General features: G+C 40.1%; 2 protein-coding genes across 2 annotated transcripts; one reads left to right on the top strand and one right to left on the bottom strand.

Moving 5' to 3' along the window:
- Window positions 1-637: 637 nt before the first annotated feature.
- Window positions 638-10,125, bottom strand: LOC133640683 (zinc finger protein 771-like). Its single transcript, XM_062034243.1, has 4 exons — window positions 10,001-10,125; window positions 7,952-7,984; window positions 7,644-7,878; window positions 638-2,493 (listed from the first exon to the last, which is right to left on the bottom strand). Exons 3-4 carry the CDS (start codon window positions 7,864-7,866, stop codon window positions 1,334-1,336), a joined length of 1,383 nt encoding a protein of 460 aa, XP_061890227.1. The 5' UTR covers window positions 7,867-7,878; window positions 7,952-7,984; window positions 10,001-10,125; the 3' UTR covers window positions 638-1,333.
- Window positions 10,126-10,146: 21 nt separating this feature from the next.
- LOC133640613 (gastrula zinc finger protein XlCGF57.1-like) lies at window positions 10,147-17,289 on the top strand. Its single transcript, XM_062034133.1, has 2 exons — window positions 10,147-10,449; window positions 15,004-17,289. Exon 2 carries the CDS (start codon window positions 15,054-15,056, stop codon window positions 16,890-16,892), a length of 1,839 nt encoding a protein of 612 aa, XP_061890117.1. The 5' UTR covers window positions 10,147-10,449; window positions 15,004-15,053; the 3' UTR covers window positions 16,893-17,289.
- Window positions 17,290-18,418: the final 1,129 nt, after the last annotated feature.

Genomic DNA, 18,418 nt, shown 5'->3' with positions numbered 1-18,418 from the left:
ATTATTTTTACTTACAAAAATCAAGGAACCAGGATACTCGGGAAACAAAATAAAAAGGTAGCCTATATAAAACCACATATATGTGCACATGTATGCACTGATTAAAAATACAGAACTATAATGCCCACGTTTAGACTTTCTCCCCCAAACGCCATCTTGCTTTTTCCTCCTTCTTCTTCTTCTTTCTATTTCCAGCAGACTAGTAGAACATCTTAGGTGTATTTCTGCCCTCCACAGGTTCTTAACGGGATTTCCTCCTTCTGTCCTATGGCCCACACTACATTCTACAGTCCAGTAGGTGGCAGTATGAACCTTTCAAGTCATGGCTGCAAACTGCCAGTAAGAAGAAGAAGTAATAGAGCTGGTTGCTTGTTTCTCTCGCGAGATCTGACAACATGTTTAAATAGAACAATTGACAGGTTGACAACATCCAAACAAACCAAGTCATCTCCAATACATCTCAACATTACACACATCCTCCAGGCTGAGTTAGTCTAGATGATGAAGTAAGCTGGAAACTACATGTAAGTCATATAAAGAAAACATTTAAAAAATTGACTGCGATAATAAATAGAATAAAATACATACCCACAAACATTAACTACATTTATTGTACCCAACTTTAGTTGAAGCATACATTGTTTATTGCATAAAGGTCTGGGGACATACATATAAAACAATCACACAACAATATTCATATTACACAGAGTAATAAAGACAATTAATAGAATGGATTATAGAGACCCAACAAATGATTCATAAAGTAACACATTTTAAAAGTAAATGATCTTGTATAAAAGACAACTGCTCAAATGATGTATAAAGTAAATAATAATATGCTTCCAGAAGTGGTCCAGAAGATGTTTCAGATGTGAACCAGTAAATATGAACTAAGAGGGATTTATGTGTACTCAAAAGCAAAGGTATGAACACATGTAAAACAAATATGTACATCATATAAAGGAGTTCATCTATAGAACCCTTCATTATTTTAAAAAACATTTATAAAACACTATTATGAATAAGTATAAAAGTGAATTATGAATATCTACACATAAAATGTTTATCGTATGTAACATATTTTATGTACTGTTTATTCTCACCTTTACAGTCAAATTGTTCTGTTCATTTTAAAGTACACAAATGTGTATATTAACTCATGTACTTGACTGAAATAAAAGCACTAATCTGAAGTGTCTAATCTATAAATGTTAGAATCATATTAACAAGATTGTGTTACACACACAACAATGATGTCACACATGTTATATGTGCTGATGTTGTTAGAACGTCAAAGTTAAAGTTTTGACAGTTTATTTCAAATCCTGCATCTTCATTTGCTGCTGCTGTTCTCACCAGCACACTTGTGTTTCTTACACTGGTACTTAGAAGAGAATCTTTCACCACACACACTGCAACTCAACACTTTCTCTCCTGTGTGTGTTCTCGTGTGTGCTGTAAGAGTTATTAGGCGACAAAAGCTTTTGTTGCAGCTTGAACAGGAGTATGGTTTTTCACCAAAGTGCGTTCTCATGTGTTCTTTTAAACTTTGATTTATTGCAAAACTTTTACCACATTCTGAGCAGGAAAAAGGTTTTTCTCCAGTGTGTGTTCTCATGTGTGATTTCAAATTTCCATTTCTTACAAAACTTTTACCACATTCTGAGCAGGACATTTTTTTTTCTCCAGTGTGTATTCTCATGTGTGCTTTGAAATTGGGCCTTTGCGTAAAAGCTTTACCGCAGATTGAACACGAAAAAGGTTTTTCTCCAGTGTGTATTCTCATGTGTTCTTTTAAACTTTGATTTCTTACAAAACTTTTATCACATTCTGAGCAGGAAAAAGGTTTTTCTCCAGTGTGTGTTCTCATGTGTCTTTTCATATTGCTACGGTCATTAAAAGTTTTGTCGCAGTGAGAACATGTGAAGTGTGTGTTGTCAGTGTGACATGTCTTATCATCTTTAGAGTCTTCATCATCAGTGTCAGGAGAGTGTGACGTTGTGTCCTCACTATCTGATAGTGGAGCTAAGAGCTTGTCTGCTTGTGATCCTCCACAGTGGTCTCCATCAGCTTCTGTTGTCATGTGTTGAGTTGAGCTGCTGCTTGGAGGCTCCGCCTCTCTCTTCTCCTCACTTTCACCTTTGACCTCATCATCTTCACTCTTCACAGGGACACCAGTCACTGGCATCTTGGTGACATCAACCTCCTCCAGTCCTTCAAGATGCTCTCCCTGCTGACTGATGCTGTGTTCCTCCTCTTCCTCTTTAATGTGATGGCTGTGTGGATCCACTGCTTCCTCTTTAAAATGGGGGGTCAGTGGGTCCTCCTCTTCCTCTTTAAAATGGGGGATCAGTGGGTGTTCCTCTTCCTTTTTAAAATGGGGGATCTGAGGATATACCTCTTCCTTCTTAATGTGGGAGGGCTGTGGCTCCTCTGTCCGCATCCTGAAACTCCACTTCTGTTGCTCAGGGTAAAGATGTTCTTCACAGACGTCTGCAAGACAAACACACCATCTCTGCTCAGTCACACAATGCATTCAGTACTTTTACATGCACTTAGGAAAAACAAGTTATCGTATGAACTGTCTTGAAATCTCAGTGACGCACAAACACGCTGCTCTTTACAACATTATTCACAGGAAAATAAAAACAAACAAGGACGACATGACTTTTTACTATGGATGGACGATATGGTTTAAAATTGATTTTGCGTTATATTATTTCATATATATAATTACTAATAGAACCATTTTAAAACAGGCTACACAGGCTCCTAATTTAGTTGCTGAAATATACAGTAAAATATTACATAATTTCCAGTATCATTTTGTCAAAGAAAGTAACCAGATATTAACAGTAAATAAACAAGTACATTATAATAATTGTTTCGACAAAATAATACAATTAGAAATGACACAATATGTTACTGCATATGTCAGCTGCCAAATTAGGAGCTTTTGTAACCCGCTTTGAAATTCTTCTATTATCAATCATATACCAAATGATATATCGTGACATATATTGTTATTAGGATATAGATTTTAGGTCATATCGCCCATACCAAACATTGGTTCGCCCAGTCATTTTGTTTGGCCCACCAAATACAAACTCCATTTCCATATGAGTTGGGAAATTGTGTTAGATGTAAATATAAACGGAATAAAATGATTTGCAAATCATTTTCAACCCATATTCAGTTGAATATGCTACAAAGACAACATATTTGATGTTCAAACTGATAAAAAACATGTTTTTGCAAATAATCATTAACTTTAGAATTTGATGCCGGCAACACGTGACAAAGAAGTTGGGAAAGGTGGCAATAAATACTGATAAAGTTGAGGAATGCTCATCAAACACTTATTTGGAACATCCCACAGGTGTGCAGGCTAATTGGGAACAGGTGGGTGCCATGATTGGGTATAAAAACAGCTTCCCAAAAAATGCTCAGTCTTTCCCAAGAAAGGATGGGGCGAGGTACACCCCTTTGTCCACAACTGCGTGAGCAAATAGTCAAACAGTTTAAGAACAACGTTTCTCAAAGTGCAATTGCAAGAAATTTAGGGATTTCAACATCTACACTCCATAATATCATCAAAAGGTTCAGAGAATCTGGAGAAATCACTCCACGTAAGCGGCATGGCCGGAAACCAACATTGAATGACCGTGACCTTCGATCCCTCAGACGGCACTGTATCAAAAACCAACATCAATCTCTAAAGGATATCACCACATGGGCTCAGGAAGACTTCAGAAAACCACTGTCACTAAATACAGTTGGTGGCTACATCTGTAAGTGCAAGTTAAAGCTCTACTATGTGTAACGCAGGTGTCAAAACCATACCTTTTGCAGTGACTGGTATTATCTTGCTTTTTATTACTCTTTGCGCTCTTCCTAGTCACGTGACCGCCACAGTCCAATCACCTTTGGTTATATGCCGGTAGCAGGAAGTGACCGGTATGCTCTTGCTTGCTATTTACTCTTTGAGCGCTGTGCGTGCTTCCTAGTCACGTGACCGCCGCGGTCCAATTAGCTGTGCTTATAAGCCGGTAGCAGGAAGTGGCCAGTAAACAGACCGATTGTATTTCTGCTCAAGGTAAGTTTTTATTCTCGTTTTCACTTGTAATATTGTGCTGACTGAGTCTAAACTAAAATGCCTATTTTGTAACTTTATAGAGCCGACTACCAGCGCTGGAGTTTTTTCTCATTAAACTGTGTGTGACTGTAGAAGAGTTGGTGAGTCCATGTTTATGAAAATATATTAGTCTTTCTTCCATTGTTTCATTGCAACAGTCTTTGTAGCATATTCTCAATCGTCCATATACAAGGTTTATGATTTAAACCTTTGATAACTACTTGTGTATTGAATGTACTTTTTAATGTGTTTTGATAATAAGCACGTTTAGTGCACTGACTGCTTTGTATAAGTCATATTTATGCTGCTAATAGTTATTTTAGCATTATATTGCATATTGTGATTCTGACATGTTTATTGATTTATACTGTACAATATTGAGGAAAGAACTAGAACATATTCTGAATACTTTATAATACAATTAGTGTTATTTACCGTAATTTCCGGACATTAAGCCGCTACTTTTCCCCCTCGTTCTGGTCCCTGCGGCTTAAACAAGGGTGCGGCTTATACAAGGGTGCGGCTTATTTACGGCCTGTTCTTCTCCGACACAGACGAAGAGGATTTCGGTGGTTTTAGTACACAGGAGGAAGACAATGACACAATGATTAAAGACTGACTTTTCATATACCGGTAGGCTGGTTATTTTGATAACGTACAGGCGAGCACTTTGTATTACTTTGCACCGTTGTATTATTTGTACTCTGCACGAATGCTGTTCGCCATGTCAAAGATGTGAAAGTTTGATTGAATGATTGAAAGATTTATTGTTAATAAATGGGACGCTTTGCGTTCCCAAACAGTCATCTCTGTCCCGACAATCCCCTCCGTGGTAGCAGGAACCCCTATATACTACGGTGATTACACATCAAAACCCTGCGGCTTATACAAGGGTGCGGCTTATATATGGAGCAATCTGTATTTTCCCCTAAATTTAGCTGGTGCGGCTTATAGTCAGGTGCGGCTTATAGTCCGGAAATTACGGTAATGAAGATATTTTGTGTACACATGGATTTATAAGGATGGTCCTGGCTCTTACACAGGCCAGGCTTCTCTTTTTGATGGCGAGCTAAGGAAAAAGCATCTAGTCCAAGGATTGTTCTTGGAAGATTCCAGCCAGGAAACCCACCACCTGTTCTGTCTGGGCAGGTAGGAGGCTCTCGAGCCGACCCTTTACATTTTTTCATCTTTAACCTGCAGTACATGGACTGTACTGCCATCCTTTTTTCAAGAACTCTAAGTCTGAACTGAGATTTATTCAAGATCCAGATACACTAATAATGGAATTAGAATTGTACATATGTATATAGGAGCTGTTGTTTTCCAAATTACTTTCATGCTGAATGGCCATTCAACTTATTGTGTGTATATATCTGCTGTCCCTCACAAATTGTCAACCAAACTGCAATTCAAGCTCTGCCTTCTCTCTCCGAGTCGAAACCCTAGTCTTCTGTTCCTAGCCCATAAAACCCCATATATATTGCATTGATTTGTAGCACGTATAGGTTACATATGCAGAGCCAAAGCCATTTATCAACAACATCCAGAAACGCCAAATCCGGCTTTTCTGGGCCCGAGATCATCTAAGATGGACTGATGCAAAGTGGAAAAGTGTTCTGTGGTCTGACGAGTCCACATTTCAAATTGTTTTTGGAAATATTCGACTTCGTGTCATCCGGACCAAAGGGGAAGCGAACCATCCAGACTGTTATCGACGCAAAGTTCAAAAGCCAGCATGTGTGATGGTATGGGGGTGTGTTAGTGCCCAAGACATGGGTAACTTACACATCTGTGAAGGCACCATTAATGCTGAAAGGTACATACAGGTTTTGGGACAACATATGCTGCCATCTAAGCGCCGTCTTTTTCATGGACGCCCCTGCTTATTTCAGCAAGACAATGCCAAGCCACATTCAGCACGTGTTACAACAGCGTGGCTTCGTAAAAAAAGAGTGTGGGTACTTAATGTGTGGCACATTATGAAGCGTAAAATACGACAGCGGAGACCCCGGACTGTTGAACGACTGAAGCTCTACATAAAACAAGAATGGGAAAGAATTCCACTTTCAAAGCTTCAAAAAATAGTTTCCTCCGTTCCCAATCGTTTATTGAGTGTTGTTAAAAGAAAAGGTAATGTAACACAGTGGTGAACATCCCCTTTCCCAACTACTTCGGCACGTGTTGCAGCCATGACATTCTAAGTTAATTATTTGCAAAAAAAAAAAAAACGTTTATGACTTTGAACATCAAATATCTTGTCTTTGTAGTGTAGGAAGGAGAGTGTGTGGAATCCAATGAGACCTTGTACCTAAGTTACGGTCAGAGCGAAAAAAGATACACCCTGCACTGCCTCTCTAGTTCTTCACTCTAACGTTCCTCATCCACAAATCTTTCATCCTCGCTCAAATTAATGGGGTAATCGTCGCTTTCTCGGTCCGAATCTCTCTCGCTCCATTGTAAATAACGAGGAATTGTGAGGAATCCTTCCTCCTGTGACGTCACACTACTTCCGGTACAGGCAAGGCTTTTTTTTAATCAGCGACCAAAAGTTGCGAACTTTATCGCCGTTGTTCTATACTAAATCCTTTCAGCAAAAATATAGCAATATCGCGAAATGATCAAGTATGACACATAGAATGGGTCTGCTATCCCCGTTTAAATATATATTTTTTAATTTCAGTAGGCCTTTAATACACGGTGCCAACCAAACTGCAATTCAAGCTCTGCCTTCTCTCTCCGAGTCGAAACTCTAGTCTTCTGTTCCAGAAAATTATGTTTTTGGAGGATGAGCTACAAGTTTTAGAAGCTGATTGCTAAACAGATGCAGCTTTAGTGAAACACTAAGCATCATTTTGATCTTCCTGAAGGAATCAATAAAGTACTATCTATCTATCCATGTAGCAGTATTGTTAAATGCTAAACAAGATAATACAAACTATCAACATAAAAAAAAAAATCACTTACTGTACAATGTCTGTTCTCACCGGGATGCTGACTGATGGGATGTTTATATCTTTCAGCACGAGACACGTTCTCTCCGTTTCGCTGATATATTGAGCATAATCCTCACTCCTTGGGTCAAGAATGCTGGGAAGAAATGAGCATCTTGCCGTGTCTTCCTAGCGACGTCTTTGGGTTTGAAACTAATTTGACCAACTTCTCGGTCTATGGCCACGACCTTCGCCGATACAAGCGTGAGGCATGATTTACAACCTAGAACAAACTTTTACCAACTCAGCGGCGATGCAGCAGCAGCTCAGTAGCTAGTCTTACCTCTCTGCGAGCAAGGAGCTGTTTGACTAAAAGTAGTTCCTCGAAGTTAGCTCTTACAATTACAATGCTGCTAATACTTGGTTAATATACAGGTCACTACAAGTAAATGGAGTAATGTTGGTGATTTTAAAGGCACAATAGAGGCCTACCATTACCTGTAATGTTAGCTGCCTTGTACTAGCAGTTTTTTACTATTTAGCATACATATTGGATGACATCTGGATGTTGTGCTTACTTGGACTGTGATGAAGCTGTGAGGACTCAGGTGGTTTGTCTTCACGGTCTTCAGTCTTCACAGAGACAACAGTCAGTGGAAACTTGGTTAGATCAGCCTCCTCCTGCCCTGGATGACACTCTTCCTCCTGAGTAACCCAGAGATCCTCCTCTTCCTCTTTAACGTGGGGGGGCTGTGGATCCTCCTGCTGCTGAAGGGGACGTTCTTCTTGACGAGCGTTCATCTGTTGGACGTCTGCAAGACAACACAAACAAACTTCAGCTCAGATGTCTCAAATATTTTTTAGTCTCTCAAATACAATATTTTCCAAGTGGACTGAGAGACTTTGCGGTGATGTTCTTCTACACATGGAATAATCATCATTAATTGATTATTATGAATTGTGTAAATGATCTTGACTGCATTAAGTCAGGCTGCACGTATAAAAGTTTCATTGTGCTGCAACATCAAGTGACGCCAACTCGCTCCTCCCACTACCAACCTACCAGCCAACCTTGACGTGCACCTCCAAAATAGTCCGACCTCACGTCAATGGTGACCAGGACTGCAAAGTGTGATTAGTTGGCTTTACTTTTACACGCAATATCCTCTCCTCGTTCATCCTTCTGCGAAAGCAACATTCTTAAAACCAACAGAAAACAAACAGAAGTGCAGCGAAGCACGTGTAGCGAGTGTGGCCGTGCGATAGTATGTCACACCTTAAAAATGTGCTGGCGTGAGAATATACGTGCACTATATTGCCAAAAGTAATTGGCCACCCATCAAAATGATGAGAATCAGGTGTCCTAATCACTTATAAAATCAAGCACTTCGGCATGGAGACTGTTTGTACAAACATTTTGTGAAAGAATGGGCCGCTCTCAGTGATTTCCAGCGTGGAACTGTCATAGGATGCCACCTGTGCAACAAATCCAGTCGTGAAATTGCCTCGCTCCTAAATATTCCAAAGTCAACTTTATTATAAGAAAAGTGAAGAGATTGGGAACAACAGCAACTCAGCCACCAAGTGGTAGGCCAGGTAAACTGACAGAGAGGGGTCAGCGGATTCTGAAGCGCATAGTGCAAAGACAGTTGCTGCAGAGCTCCAAACTTCATGTGACCTTCCAATTAGCCCACGTACAGAACACAGAGAGCTTCATGGAATGGCTTTCCATGGCCGAGCAGCTGCATCCAAGTCATACATCACCAAGTCAGATGCAAAGTGTGGGATGCAGTGGTGTAAAGCACGTCACCACTGGACTCTAGAGCAGTGGAGACACCTTCTCTGGACTGATGAGTCACACTTTTCCATCTGGCAATCTGATGGACCAGTCTGGGTTTGGAGGTTGCCAGGAGAACGCTACATTTCGGACTGCATTGTGCCGGGTGTGGAATTTGGTGGAGGAGGAATTATGGTGTGGGGTTGTTTTTCCAAGGAGTTGGGCATGGCCCCTTAGTTCCAGTGAAAGGAACTTTGAATGCTCCACGATACCAAAACATTTTGGACAATTCCATGGGATGGCAATTCAAGTTCATATGTGAGTAAAGGCAGGTGGCCAAATACTTTTGGCAATATAGTGTATATATATATATTTTTTGAGAATATTTGGGTACCTCATGCTTCGATTACAAACAAAATATTGATGCATGTTCAATTTTTGTACAGCATATTAAAGCCATTATTAATATTTAACATTTATTTCATTAAATATTCACTTACATATGTAATCACTTACAATTGTGCAAATAGTGTATTCGTAATAACAGGCATCAGTTGATTTACTTTCCATGATATGTCCGCCCGAATGCAGCTGAGATAGGCTCCAGCACCCCCCCCCCCCCGCCCCCCCAAAACCCCAAAAAGGGACAAGCTGTAGGAAAATGGATGGATGTCATCAAGGTAATAGAAGTGCGTGCAAACAACATAATTTGTATTTATTGCTAATAAAGTTAGCACCGACACAAAGTAGACTACTGCAATGTATGTGTAATACATTATATTACACTGTCATAATAATTATTTTTATCCTGTAAAGCGTCTTTGAGTGCACTGAAAAGCGCTATACCAAATAAAATGTATTATTATTATTATACCATGTGACTTATTCCAGACTTAAATTACGAGACGTTCGTTCCTTTCTAGTAACAAACATTTAATGATGTTAAGCGTGACTGTAATTTACAGCAAAAAAAAACAAACAGTTAAAGTATTAAATAAGTCAATATAATTCTCATAGAGAACATATAAAATACACTCCTAAAAAAAACGCTCGCATTTGCTTCAAAGGCCTGCTAGCGGGCTAACGCTAGCACGTTAGCTTCGAACAACATATCAGGTAAATAAGATAAAAAATATAAAAATATATAATTGATATTACCTCATAAGCCGCATGTACAAGAGAGGAGTGGAATATATTCTTCCTATTGTTACACCAGCAACTCTTAAATGGGACTTTTTTTTGTTCTGTGTCTGGGCAAAGGAAGTGTGCACCACTCACTATTGTCCCAGTGAAACACGTGTTTGGCCAACATTTGTTCCGTGGTTGAGAACACCTCGATGACGTCACACAGGAGGAAGAACAAAACAAGATGGCGTCTGAAGGAGAATACGTTGTTTTGGTTATTATGGTTTCTTGGTCTTAATTACAACGTACATGTGCACATGTGTGTCGTTTAACAGAGTAAACGTCTTTATTAATTGTTTGTATGCGGATACATTAGTCTGAGGGCACTTTGACGTGCTAGCCTAGCCTGCTGGTTAGCTTAGCTTGTTAGCTGCTAACAAAGAGAGGCGGAAGTGATCGACACATCAAAGCAGAGATCCAATGTAAGTGTAAAGTGTTATTATTGTGTGAACATGTCTACATTACAAATGATGTGAGCGTTGCTGAATCAGCGACTAACTGCTGCCGTTGAAGAAATATTTGTGATGTTAGAAAGAAAAAAAACGACAGCAGAGTACGAGGAGGAACTTTGTCCAACAAAAGAGGAGAAGGAGCGACAACGTCAACTATTGGACGCTGTTTTCAAGAAACATCAAGTTGTGTTACACATCCATCCATCCTTCCATCTTCTTCTGCTTATCTGAGGTCGGGTCTCGGGGGCAGCAGCCTAAGCAGGGAAGCCCAAAGTTTTCTCTCCCTAGCCGCTTCGTCCAGGATCCCGAGGCGTTCCCAGGCCAGCCGGGAGACATAGTCTACCCAACGTGTCCTGGGTCTTCCCAGTGGCCTCCTACCGGTCAGACGTGCCCGTAACACCTCCCTAGGGAGGCGTTCGGGTGGCATCCTGACCAAATGCCCGAAACACCTCATCTGGCTCTTTTCGATGTGGAGGAGCAGCGGCTTTACTTTGAGCTCCTTCTGGATGACAGTTTCTCACCCTCTCTCTAAGGGAGAGCCCCGCCACCCGGCGGAGGAAACTCATTCCGGCCGCTTGTACCCGTGATCTTGTCCTTTCGGTCATAACCCACAGCTCATGACCATAGGTGAGGATGGGAACGTAGATCGACCGGTAAATTGAGAGCTTTGCCTTCAGGCACAGCTCCTTCTTCACCACAACGAATCGATACAGTGTCTGTATTACTGAAGACGCCGCATCGATCCACCTGTCGATCTCACGATCCACTCTTCCCTCACTCGTGAACAAGACTCCGAGGTACTTGAACTCCAAGTTGGGGCAGGGTCTCCTCCCCAACCCAGAGATGGCACTCCACCCTTTTCCGGGCGAGAACCTTGATTCTGCTGATTCTCATCCCAGTCGCTTCACACTCGGCTGCGAACCGATCCAGTGAGAGCTGAAGATCAGGACCACATCATCTGCAAAAAGCAGAGACCTAATCCTGCAGCCACCAAACCAGATCACCTCAACACCTTGACTGCGCCTAGAAATTCTGTCCATTAAAGTTATGAACAGAATCAGTGTCTTGGTGGAGTCCAACCCTCACTGGAAACATGTCCGACTTACTGCCGGCAATGCGGACCAAGTTCTGACACTGATCGTACAGGGAGCGGACCGCCACAATCAGACAGTCCGATACCCCATACTCTCTGAGCACTCTCCACAGGACTTCCCGAGGGACACGGTCGAATGCCTTCTCTAAGTCCACAAAGCACATGTAGACCTGTTGGGCAACCTCCCATGCACCCTCAAGGACCCTGCCGAGAGTATAGACCTGGTCCACAGTTCCACGACCAGGATGAAAACCACACTGTTCCTCCTGAATCCGAGGTTCGACTATCCGGCGTAAACTCCTCTCCAGTACACCTGAATAGACCTTCCCGGGAAGGCTAAAGATGCTTATACATATTGACACAAATATAATACAAACACTAACCTTATGACGGATGCTTTTGCAATTGTTCAATTTGATCTTTCACAACACCTAGTGGCCACAATAATTCAATAAGTCAAGTTCATGGCGCAGAAAGTTGAACGATGCGGACACGTTTGTTACTGGATACTTTCTGTCAAGACTTATGTTTTGGAGACTTTGTGTACGTATTAAGCAACCATAATTATTTGATATGCTTAAATGTGCTGTTTTAGCTTAGCTGTTGTGTAGCTGCTAGCTCCTCGTAGCCTACAGCAGGTGTGTCCAAAGTGCAGCCCATAGTTATGTTTTTAACCGACAACGGAGAGTGTTGAAAATGTGGTATTTGCATGTCGGTCCAATCAGCGGCAGCTACGCCCTGTTTCGTCATTGGACCTAAGTCTTTGGCTTGGTAGGCGGGACAGAGAGCAAGGGAACAATGTGGGACAGCAATGGTGTCCATCTTATACCATGCTAGTTGTTGCAATAAAAGGTCAACATGATCAACCACACCCTGAGTTCCAACATATATAGGAGTCAAAGGCCTCCTGGTATGAGTCGTCTGACTGGTGATCATAACAGGTGGGGGAACATACGGACGCAGCTCAGTCAGCCAGGGCTTTCACTGATAGAACAGTTGGATCAGTCCTTGTCCTTCACTCGTTCCCGAGAGGAGGCGTACCCAGTAGATGTCAGCCATTGCTGGTACTTCAGGCTGTGGTGCGAGCACGAGCATGGAGCAGCCTTTGTAGTGGTGTCGCAGCTTGGTGGTCGTGCCGTCAGGTAACACCAGGAAGGTTCCTTCTGTGCGATATTGACTGGTGCTTTTTTCTCCCTAGACTCCGACTTCATATCAGGTGTTGTCCTTCAGACCTCGGCCAAGAAGCCACGTAAACTGTGGCAAGAATGTGGGCGATAAGAGTGTATGTGCGTGGGCATGAACTTGCACCCAGTTTCAACTGGAACTCAGGACATATGATTAGTTGCACGGCCTATTCTAATCTATATTAAACATTTCTTAATCACTTCATCCTTCATTATCTTAATTATATCCCGACTTTAGCTACCTGTAAAAATGAGTGAGTTATCCTAGTCCATTTGTAAATAAATAGTTTTCCTAAATTATAGTCTCCTCACTTTAACCAGACAGTCATTAGGACAAAAGACCCTGTGAGGACTTTGCCCGTTAAAAGGGAAAGCCCCAAAAAGGACAGTATTAAGATGAATTCATCACATTTGCTATGAGGCATTTTATTATTAATATATTATGTTCTTGTTACTCGGGGCGGTATAGCTCGGTTGGTAGGGTGGGCGTGCCAGCAACTTGAGGGTTCCAGGTTCGATCCCAGCTTCTGCCATCCTTGTCACTGCCGTTGTGTCCTTGGACAAGACACTTTACCCACCTGCTCCCAGTGCCACCCACATTGGTTAAAATGAAACTGAGATATTGGGTATCACAATGTAAAGTGCTTTGAGTCATTAGAGAAAAGCGCTATATAAATATAATTAACTTCACATGATATCTTGTTCTATTTTCTAATTTCAAGGAGAACTGCACTTTTTGGACTCATTCACAGTCCCTATGTAAGTTAAAGTTAAGGTCCCAATGGTAGTCACACACTAGGTGTTGTGAAATTATCCTCTGCATTTGACCCATCCCCAAGTTCACCCCCTGGGAGGTGAGGGCAGCGAAGGCCGCACTCAGGAATCATTTGGTGATTTAACCCCCAACCCTTGACTCTGAGTGCCAAGCAAGGAGGCAATGGGTCCCATTTGTATAGTCTTTGGTATGACTCGGCCAGGGTTTGAACTCCCGACTTTCCAGTCTCAGGGCAGACACTCTAACCACAAGGCCACTGAGCAGGTCAATGGTTAATGCATCCTCAATAGAAAATAAACCTTAGCAAAAGTTAGCTAACAATTGAGTCATTGGTAGCCGCTCTATTCTGCCTATAAAGTGCTCTAAATCAGTGGTCCCCAACCTTTTTGTAACTGCGGACCGGTCAACGCTTGAAAATTTGTACCACTGGGTTTGTTTTTTGTTTTTTGTCATAAAAAAAACCAATCATGTGTGCTTACGAACTGTATCCCTGCAGACTGCATTGATCTATATTTATATATAATGTAGGAACCAGAAATATTAATAACAGAAAGAAACAACCCTTTTGTGCGAATGAGTGTGAATGAGTACCTGCTCCCACATCTTTCTTCAGGTCAAGTTACAGTAAAACTAAGCACACAAGGGAAATTACATTCATACACACATGAAGTACACGTTTTTGTGTAAGAATCATGTTAACCACTAAAATATTGTCTCGTTCTCCTAAAGTCAATATCGAGTATCCTTTGGTGAGCTGACCGTATCGTCACACCCCTAGTTGAAAGCACACCAACCCAATGACATGACACTTCCACATGATGTAGAACAGTAGTACAACATTTTAAACATACACACCCATCTGAAGAATATAGAAATAAATATATTTGGTGGGCCAAACAAAATGACTCGGCGAACCAATGTTTGGTATGGGGGATATGACTTAAAATCTATATCCTAATAACAATATATATCACAATATATCATTTGGTATATGATTGATAATAGAATAATTTCAAAGCGGGTTACAAAAGCTCCTAATTTGGCAGCTGACATATGCAGTAACATATTGTGTCATTTCTAATTGTATTATTTTGTCGAAACAATTATTATTAATGTACTTGTTTATTTACTGTTAATATCTGGTTACTTTATTTGAGACAATAATACTGGAAAGGATGTAATATTTTACTGCATATTTCAGCAACTAAATTAGGAGCCTGTGTAGCCTGTTTTAAAATGGTTCTATTAGTAATTCTATATGAAATAATAGATCACAAAATCAATTCTAAACCATATTGTCCTGTCGTCCTGGTTTGTTTTTATTTTCCTGTGAATAATGTTGTAAAGAGCAGCGTGTTTGTGCGTCACTGAGATTTCAAGACAGTTCATACGATAACTTGTTTTTCCTAAGTGCATGTAAAAGTACTGAATGCATTGTGTGACTGAGCAGAGATGGTGTGTTCGTCTTGCAGACGTCTGTGAAGAACATCTTCACTCTGAGCAACAGAAGTGGAACTTCCATATGCGGACGGAGGAACCACTGCCCTCCCACATTAAGAAGGAAGTGGAATACCCACCGATCCCCCATTTTAAAAAAGAAGAGGAGGACCCAGTGACACCCCATTTTAAAGAGGAAGAGGAGGACCCACTGACACTCCATTTTAAAAAGGAAGCGGTGGATCCACTGAACCCTCACATTAAGGAGGAAGAGATGGATCCACTGACACCCCATTTTAAAAAAGAAGAGGAGGACCCACTGACACCCCATTTTAAAGAGGAAGAGGAGGACCCAATGACACTCCATTTTAAAAAGGAAGCGGTGGATCCACTGAACCCTCACATTAAGGAGGAAGAGATGGATCCACTGACACCCCATTTTAAAAAAGAAGAGGAGGACACACTGACACCCCATTTTAAAGAGGAAGCGGTGGATCCACTGAACCCTCACATTAAGGAGGAAGAGGAGGACCCACTGACACTCCATTTTAAAAAGGACGCGGTGGATCCACTGAACCCTCACATTAAGGAGGAAGAGGAGGAACACTGCATCAGTCAGCAGGGAGAGCATCTTGAATGGTTGGAGGAGTTCCCAGTGATTGGTGTCCCTGTGAAGAGTGAAGGTGATGAGGTCAAAAGTGAAAGTGAGGAGAAGAGAGAGGCGGAGCCTCCAAGCAGCAGCTCAACTCAACACATGACAACAGAAGCTGATGGAGACCACTGTGGAGGATCACAAGCAGACAAGCTCTTAGCTCCACTATCAGATAGTGAGGACACAACGTCACACTCTCCTGACACTGATGATGAACACTCTAAAGATGATAAGACATGTCACACTGACAACACACACTTCACATGTTCTCACTGTGACAAAACTTTTAAATACCATTGTCATCTGAAAAGCCACATGAGAAAACACACTGGAGAAAAACCTTTTTCCTGCTCAGAATGTGGTAAACGTTTTTTAAGAAATCAAAGTTTAAAAGCACACATGAGAACACACACTGGAGAAAAACCTTTTTCATGTTCAATCTGCGGTAAAGATTTTACTCATAGGCAATATTTGAAAATACACAGTAGAGTACATACTGGAGAAAAACCTTTTTCCTGCTCAGAATGTGGTAAAAGTTTTGTAAGAAATCAAAGTTTAAAAGTACACATGAGAACACACACTGGAGAAAAACCTTTTTTTTGTTCAATCTGCTGTAAAGATTTTACTCAAAAGCACCATTTCAAAGCACACATGATAATACACACTGGAGAAAAACCATTTTCATGTTCAATCTGCAGTAAAGGTTTTACTCGAAGGGACCATTTCAAAAAACACATGAGAACACACACTGGAGAAAAACCTTTTTCATGTTCAATCTGCTGTAAAGATTTTACTCAAAAGCACCATTTCAAAGCACACATGAGAACACACACTGGAGAAAAACCTTTTTCATGTTCAATCTGTGGTAAAGATTTTACTCATAAGCACAATTTCAAAGCACACATGAGAATACACACTGGAGAACAACTTTTTTCATGTTCAATCTGCGGTAAAGATTTTACTCAAAGGGACCATTTAAAAAAACACATGAGATCACACACTGGAGAAAAACCTTTTTCATGTTCAATCTGCAGTAAAGATTTTACTCTAAAGAACCATTTCAAAGCACACATGAGAATACACACTGGAGAAAAACGTTTTTCATGTTCAGTATGTTGTAAAAGTTTTATACATAGACAGCATTTGAAAAGACACATGATAACACACACAGGAGAGAAAGTGTGGAGTTGCAGTGTGTGTGGTGAAAGATTCTCTTATAAGTACCAGTGTAAAAAACACAAGTGTGCTGGTGAGAACAGCAGCAGCAAATGAAGATGCATGATTTGAAATAAACTGTCAAAACTTTCACTTTGACTTTCTAAGAACGTCAGCACGTAGATTCTAACATTTATAGATTAGATATTTTAGATTATTGCTTTTTTCAGTCAAGTACATGTTTTAATATACACTATAGTGTACTTTTATTTAAAAATGAACACAACACTTTGACTGTAAAGGTGAGAATAAACAGGACAAAACATGTTACAAATACTTTTTATGTGTATTGAGATATTGAGAAATAATTTTTAATTATTATTGATGTTATAGATGAACTCATTTATATGATGTACATATTTGTTTTACATTTGTTCAAAGCTTTTCTTTTGAGTACACATAATTCCCTCTTAGTTCATATTATGATAATGTGGATAACACCTTGAGATTCAAACGTCTGGATGATATGACAACTGTGGTTGATAACCTACTTGAATGTCTAACAGTTGAAATTTGTATGGAAAAAAGTAGAAATGTCATTATTAGTTGTATATACAGATCGCCAGGTACAAGCATTGAACAATTTACAGATTGGATGGAATGCCTGTTTTCAAAGGAGAGTAACGTTAGTAAAACTGTCTTCATTTGTGGAGACTTTAATATTGACATGTTAAATCCCAGTAAAACTAAAGATATAGATAATTTCATTGACACAATGTACAGTATGAGTCTATATCCCAAAATCACCAGACCCAGTCGAATTACGTCTCACTCTGCCACTCTAATCGACAACATATTCACTAATGATATTGAGAATAAGACCGTAAGTGGGCTATTGATCAAAGATATCACTGACCACCTCCCAGTTTTTCTGATATTTAATAGAAACTACAGGACAAAAAAACTAGAAAAGCCAACCCAATACAGAAGAACGAGATCAGAGGAATCCATTAGTTCATTTAAACATGATTTACTGGAGCAGAATTGGGATGTAATTTATGAAAATGGTGATGTTAATAGTGCTTACAATATATTCTTGAGAATATTTAGGTCATTATATGATAACAATTGCCCAATAAAAGAATGCACAAGTAGAAGAAAATATACCAATTGTCCTTGGATCACAAAGGGATTGCAAAATGCTTGCAAAAAGAAAAACACTCTTTACAGGGAATTTATAAGATTGAAAACAAAAGAAGCAGAAAATAAATATAAAAAATATAAAAACAAATTAACTCAACTTATAAGGTCAAATAAGAGAGATTATTATAAGAAATTACTAGATGATAATAAAAACAATATCAAAGGAATATGGAATTTATTAAACAGTATTATAAGAAACAGTACCTCTTCAAATAACTATCCAACGTACTTCACAAATGATGGTAAAGAAAATGATAATATTGAAGATGTGGCTAATGCCTTCAATAAATTATTTGTATGTATTGGACCTGAACTTGCAGAAAAAATCCCAGATCCACGGACAACTGGTAAAAATATGGAGGGATTGTTGGAGAGAAATCCCAATTCTATGTTTTTAAATGCAGTGGGTGAAGAAGAAGTGTTGGATATTGTAAACAAAT

Source organism: Entelurus aequoreus, linkage group LG23, assembly GCF_033978785.1.
Source record: "Entelurus aequoreus isolate RoL-2023_Sb linkage group LG23, RoL_Eaeq_v1.1, whole genome shotgun sequence".
In the NCBI taxonomy this organism is placed as follows: Eukaryota; Metazoa; Chordata; class Actinopteri; order Syngnathiformes; family Syngnathidae; genus Entelurus; species Entelurus aequoreus.
The sequence above is the reverse complement of the archived record's forward strand: the minus strand, read 5'-3'. Positions and strand labels throughout refer to the sequence as shown.

Bases quoted from the DNA above. Each gene is read 5' to 3' on its own strand.
- LOC133640613 (XM_062034133.1), top strand. From the start codon at position 15,054: ATGCGGACGGAGGAACCACTGCCCTCCCACATTAAGAAGGAAGTGGAA.
- LOC133640683 (XM_062034243.1), bottom strand. From the start codon at position 7,866: ATGAACGCTCGTCAAGAAGAACGTCCCCTTCAGCAGCAGGAGGATCCA. The intron at 2,494-7,643 runs GTAAGCACAACA...TTTGTCTTGCAG, and splicing joins ACAGCTTCATCACAGTCCAA to ACGTCTGTGAAGAACATCTT.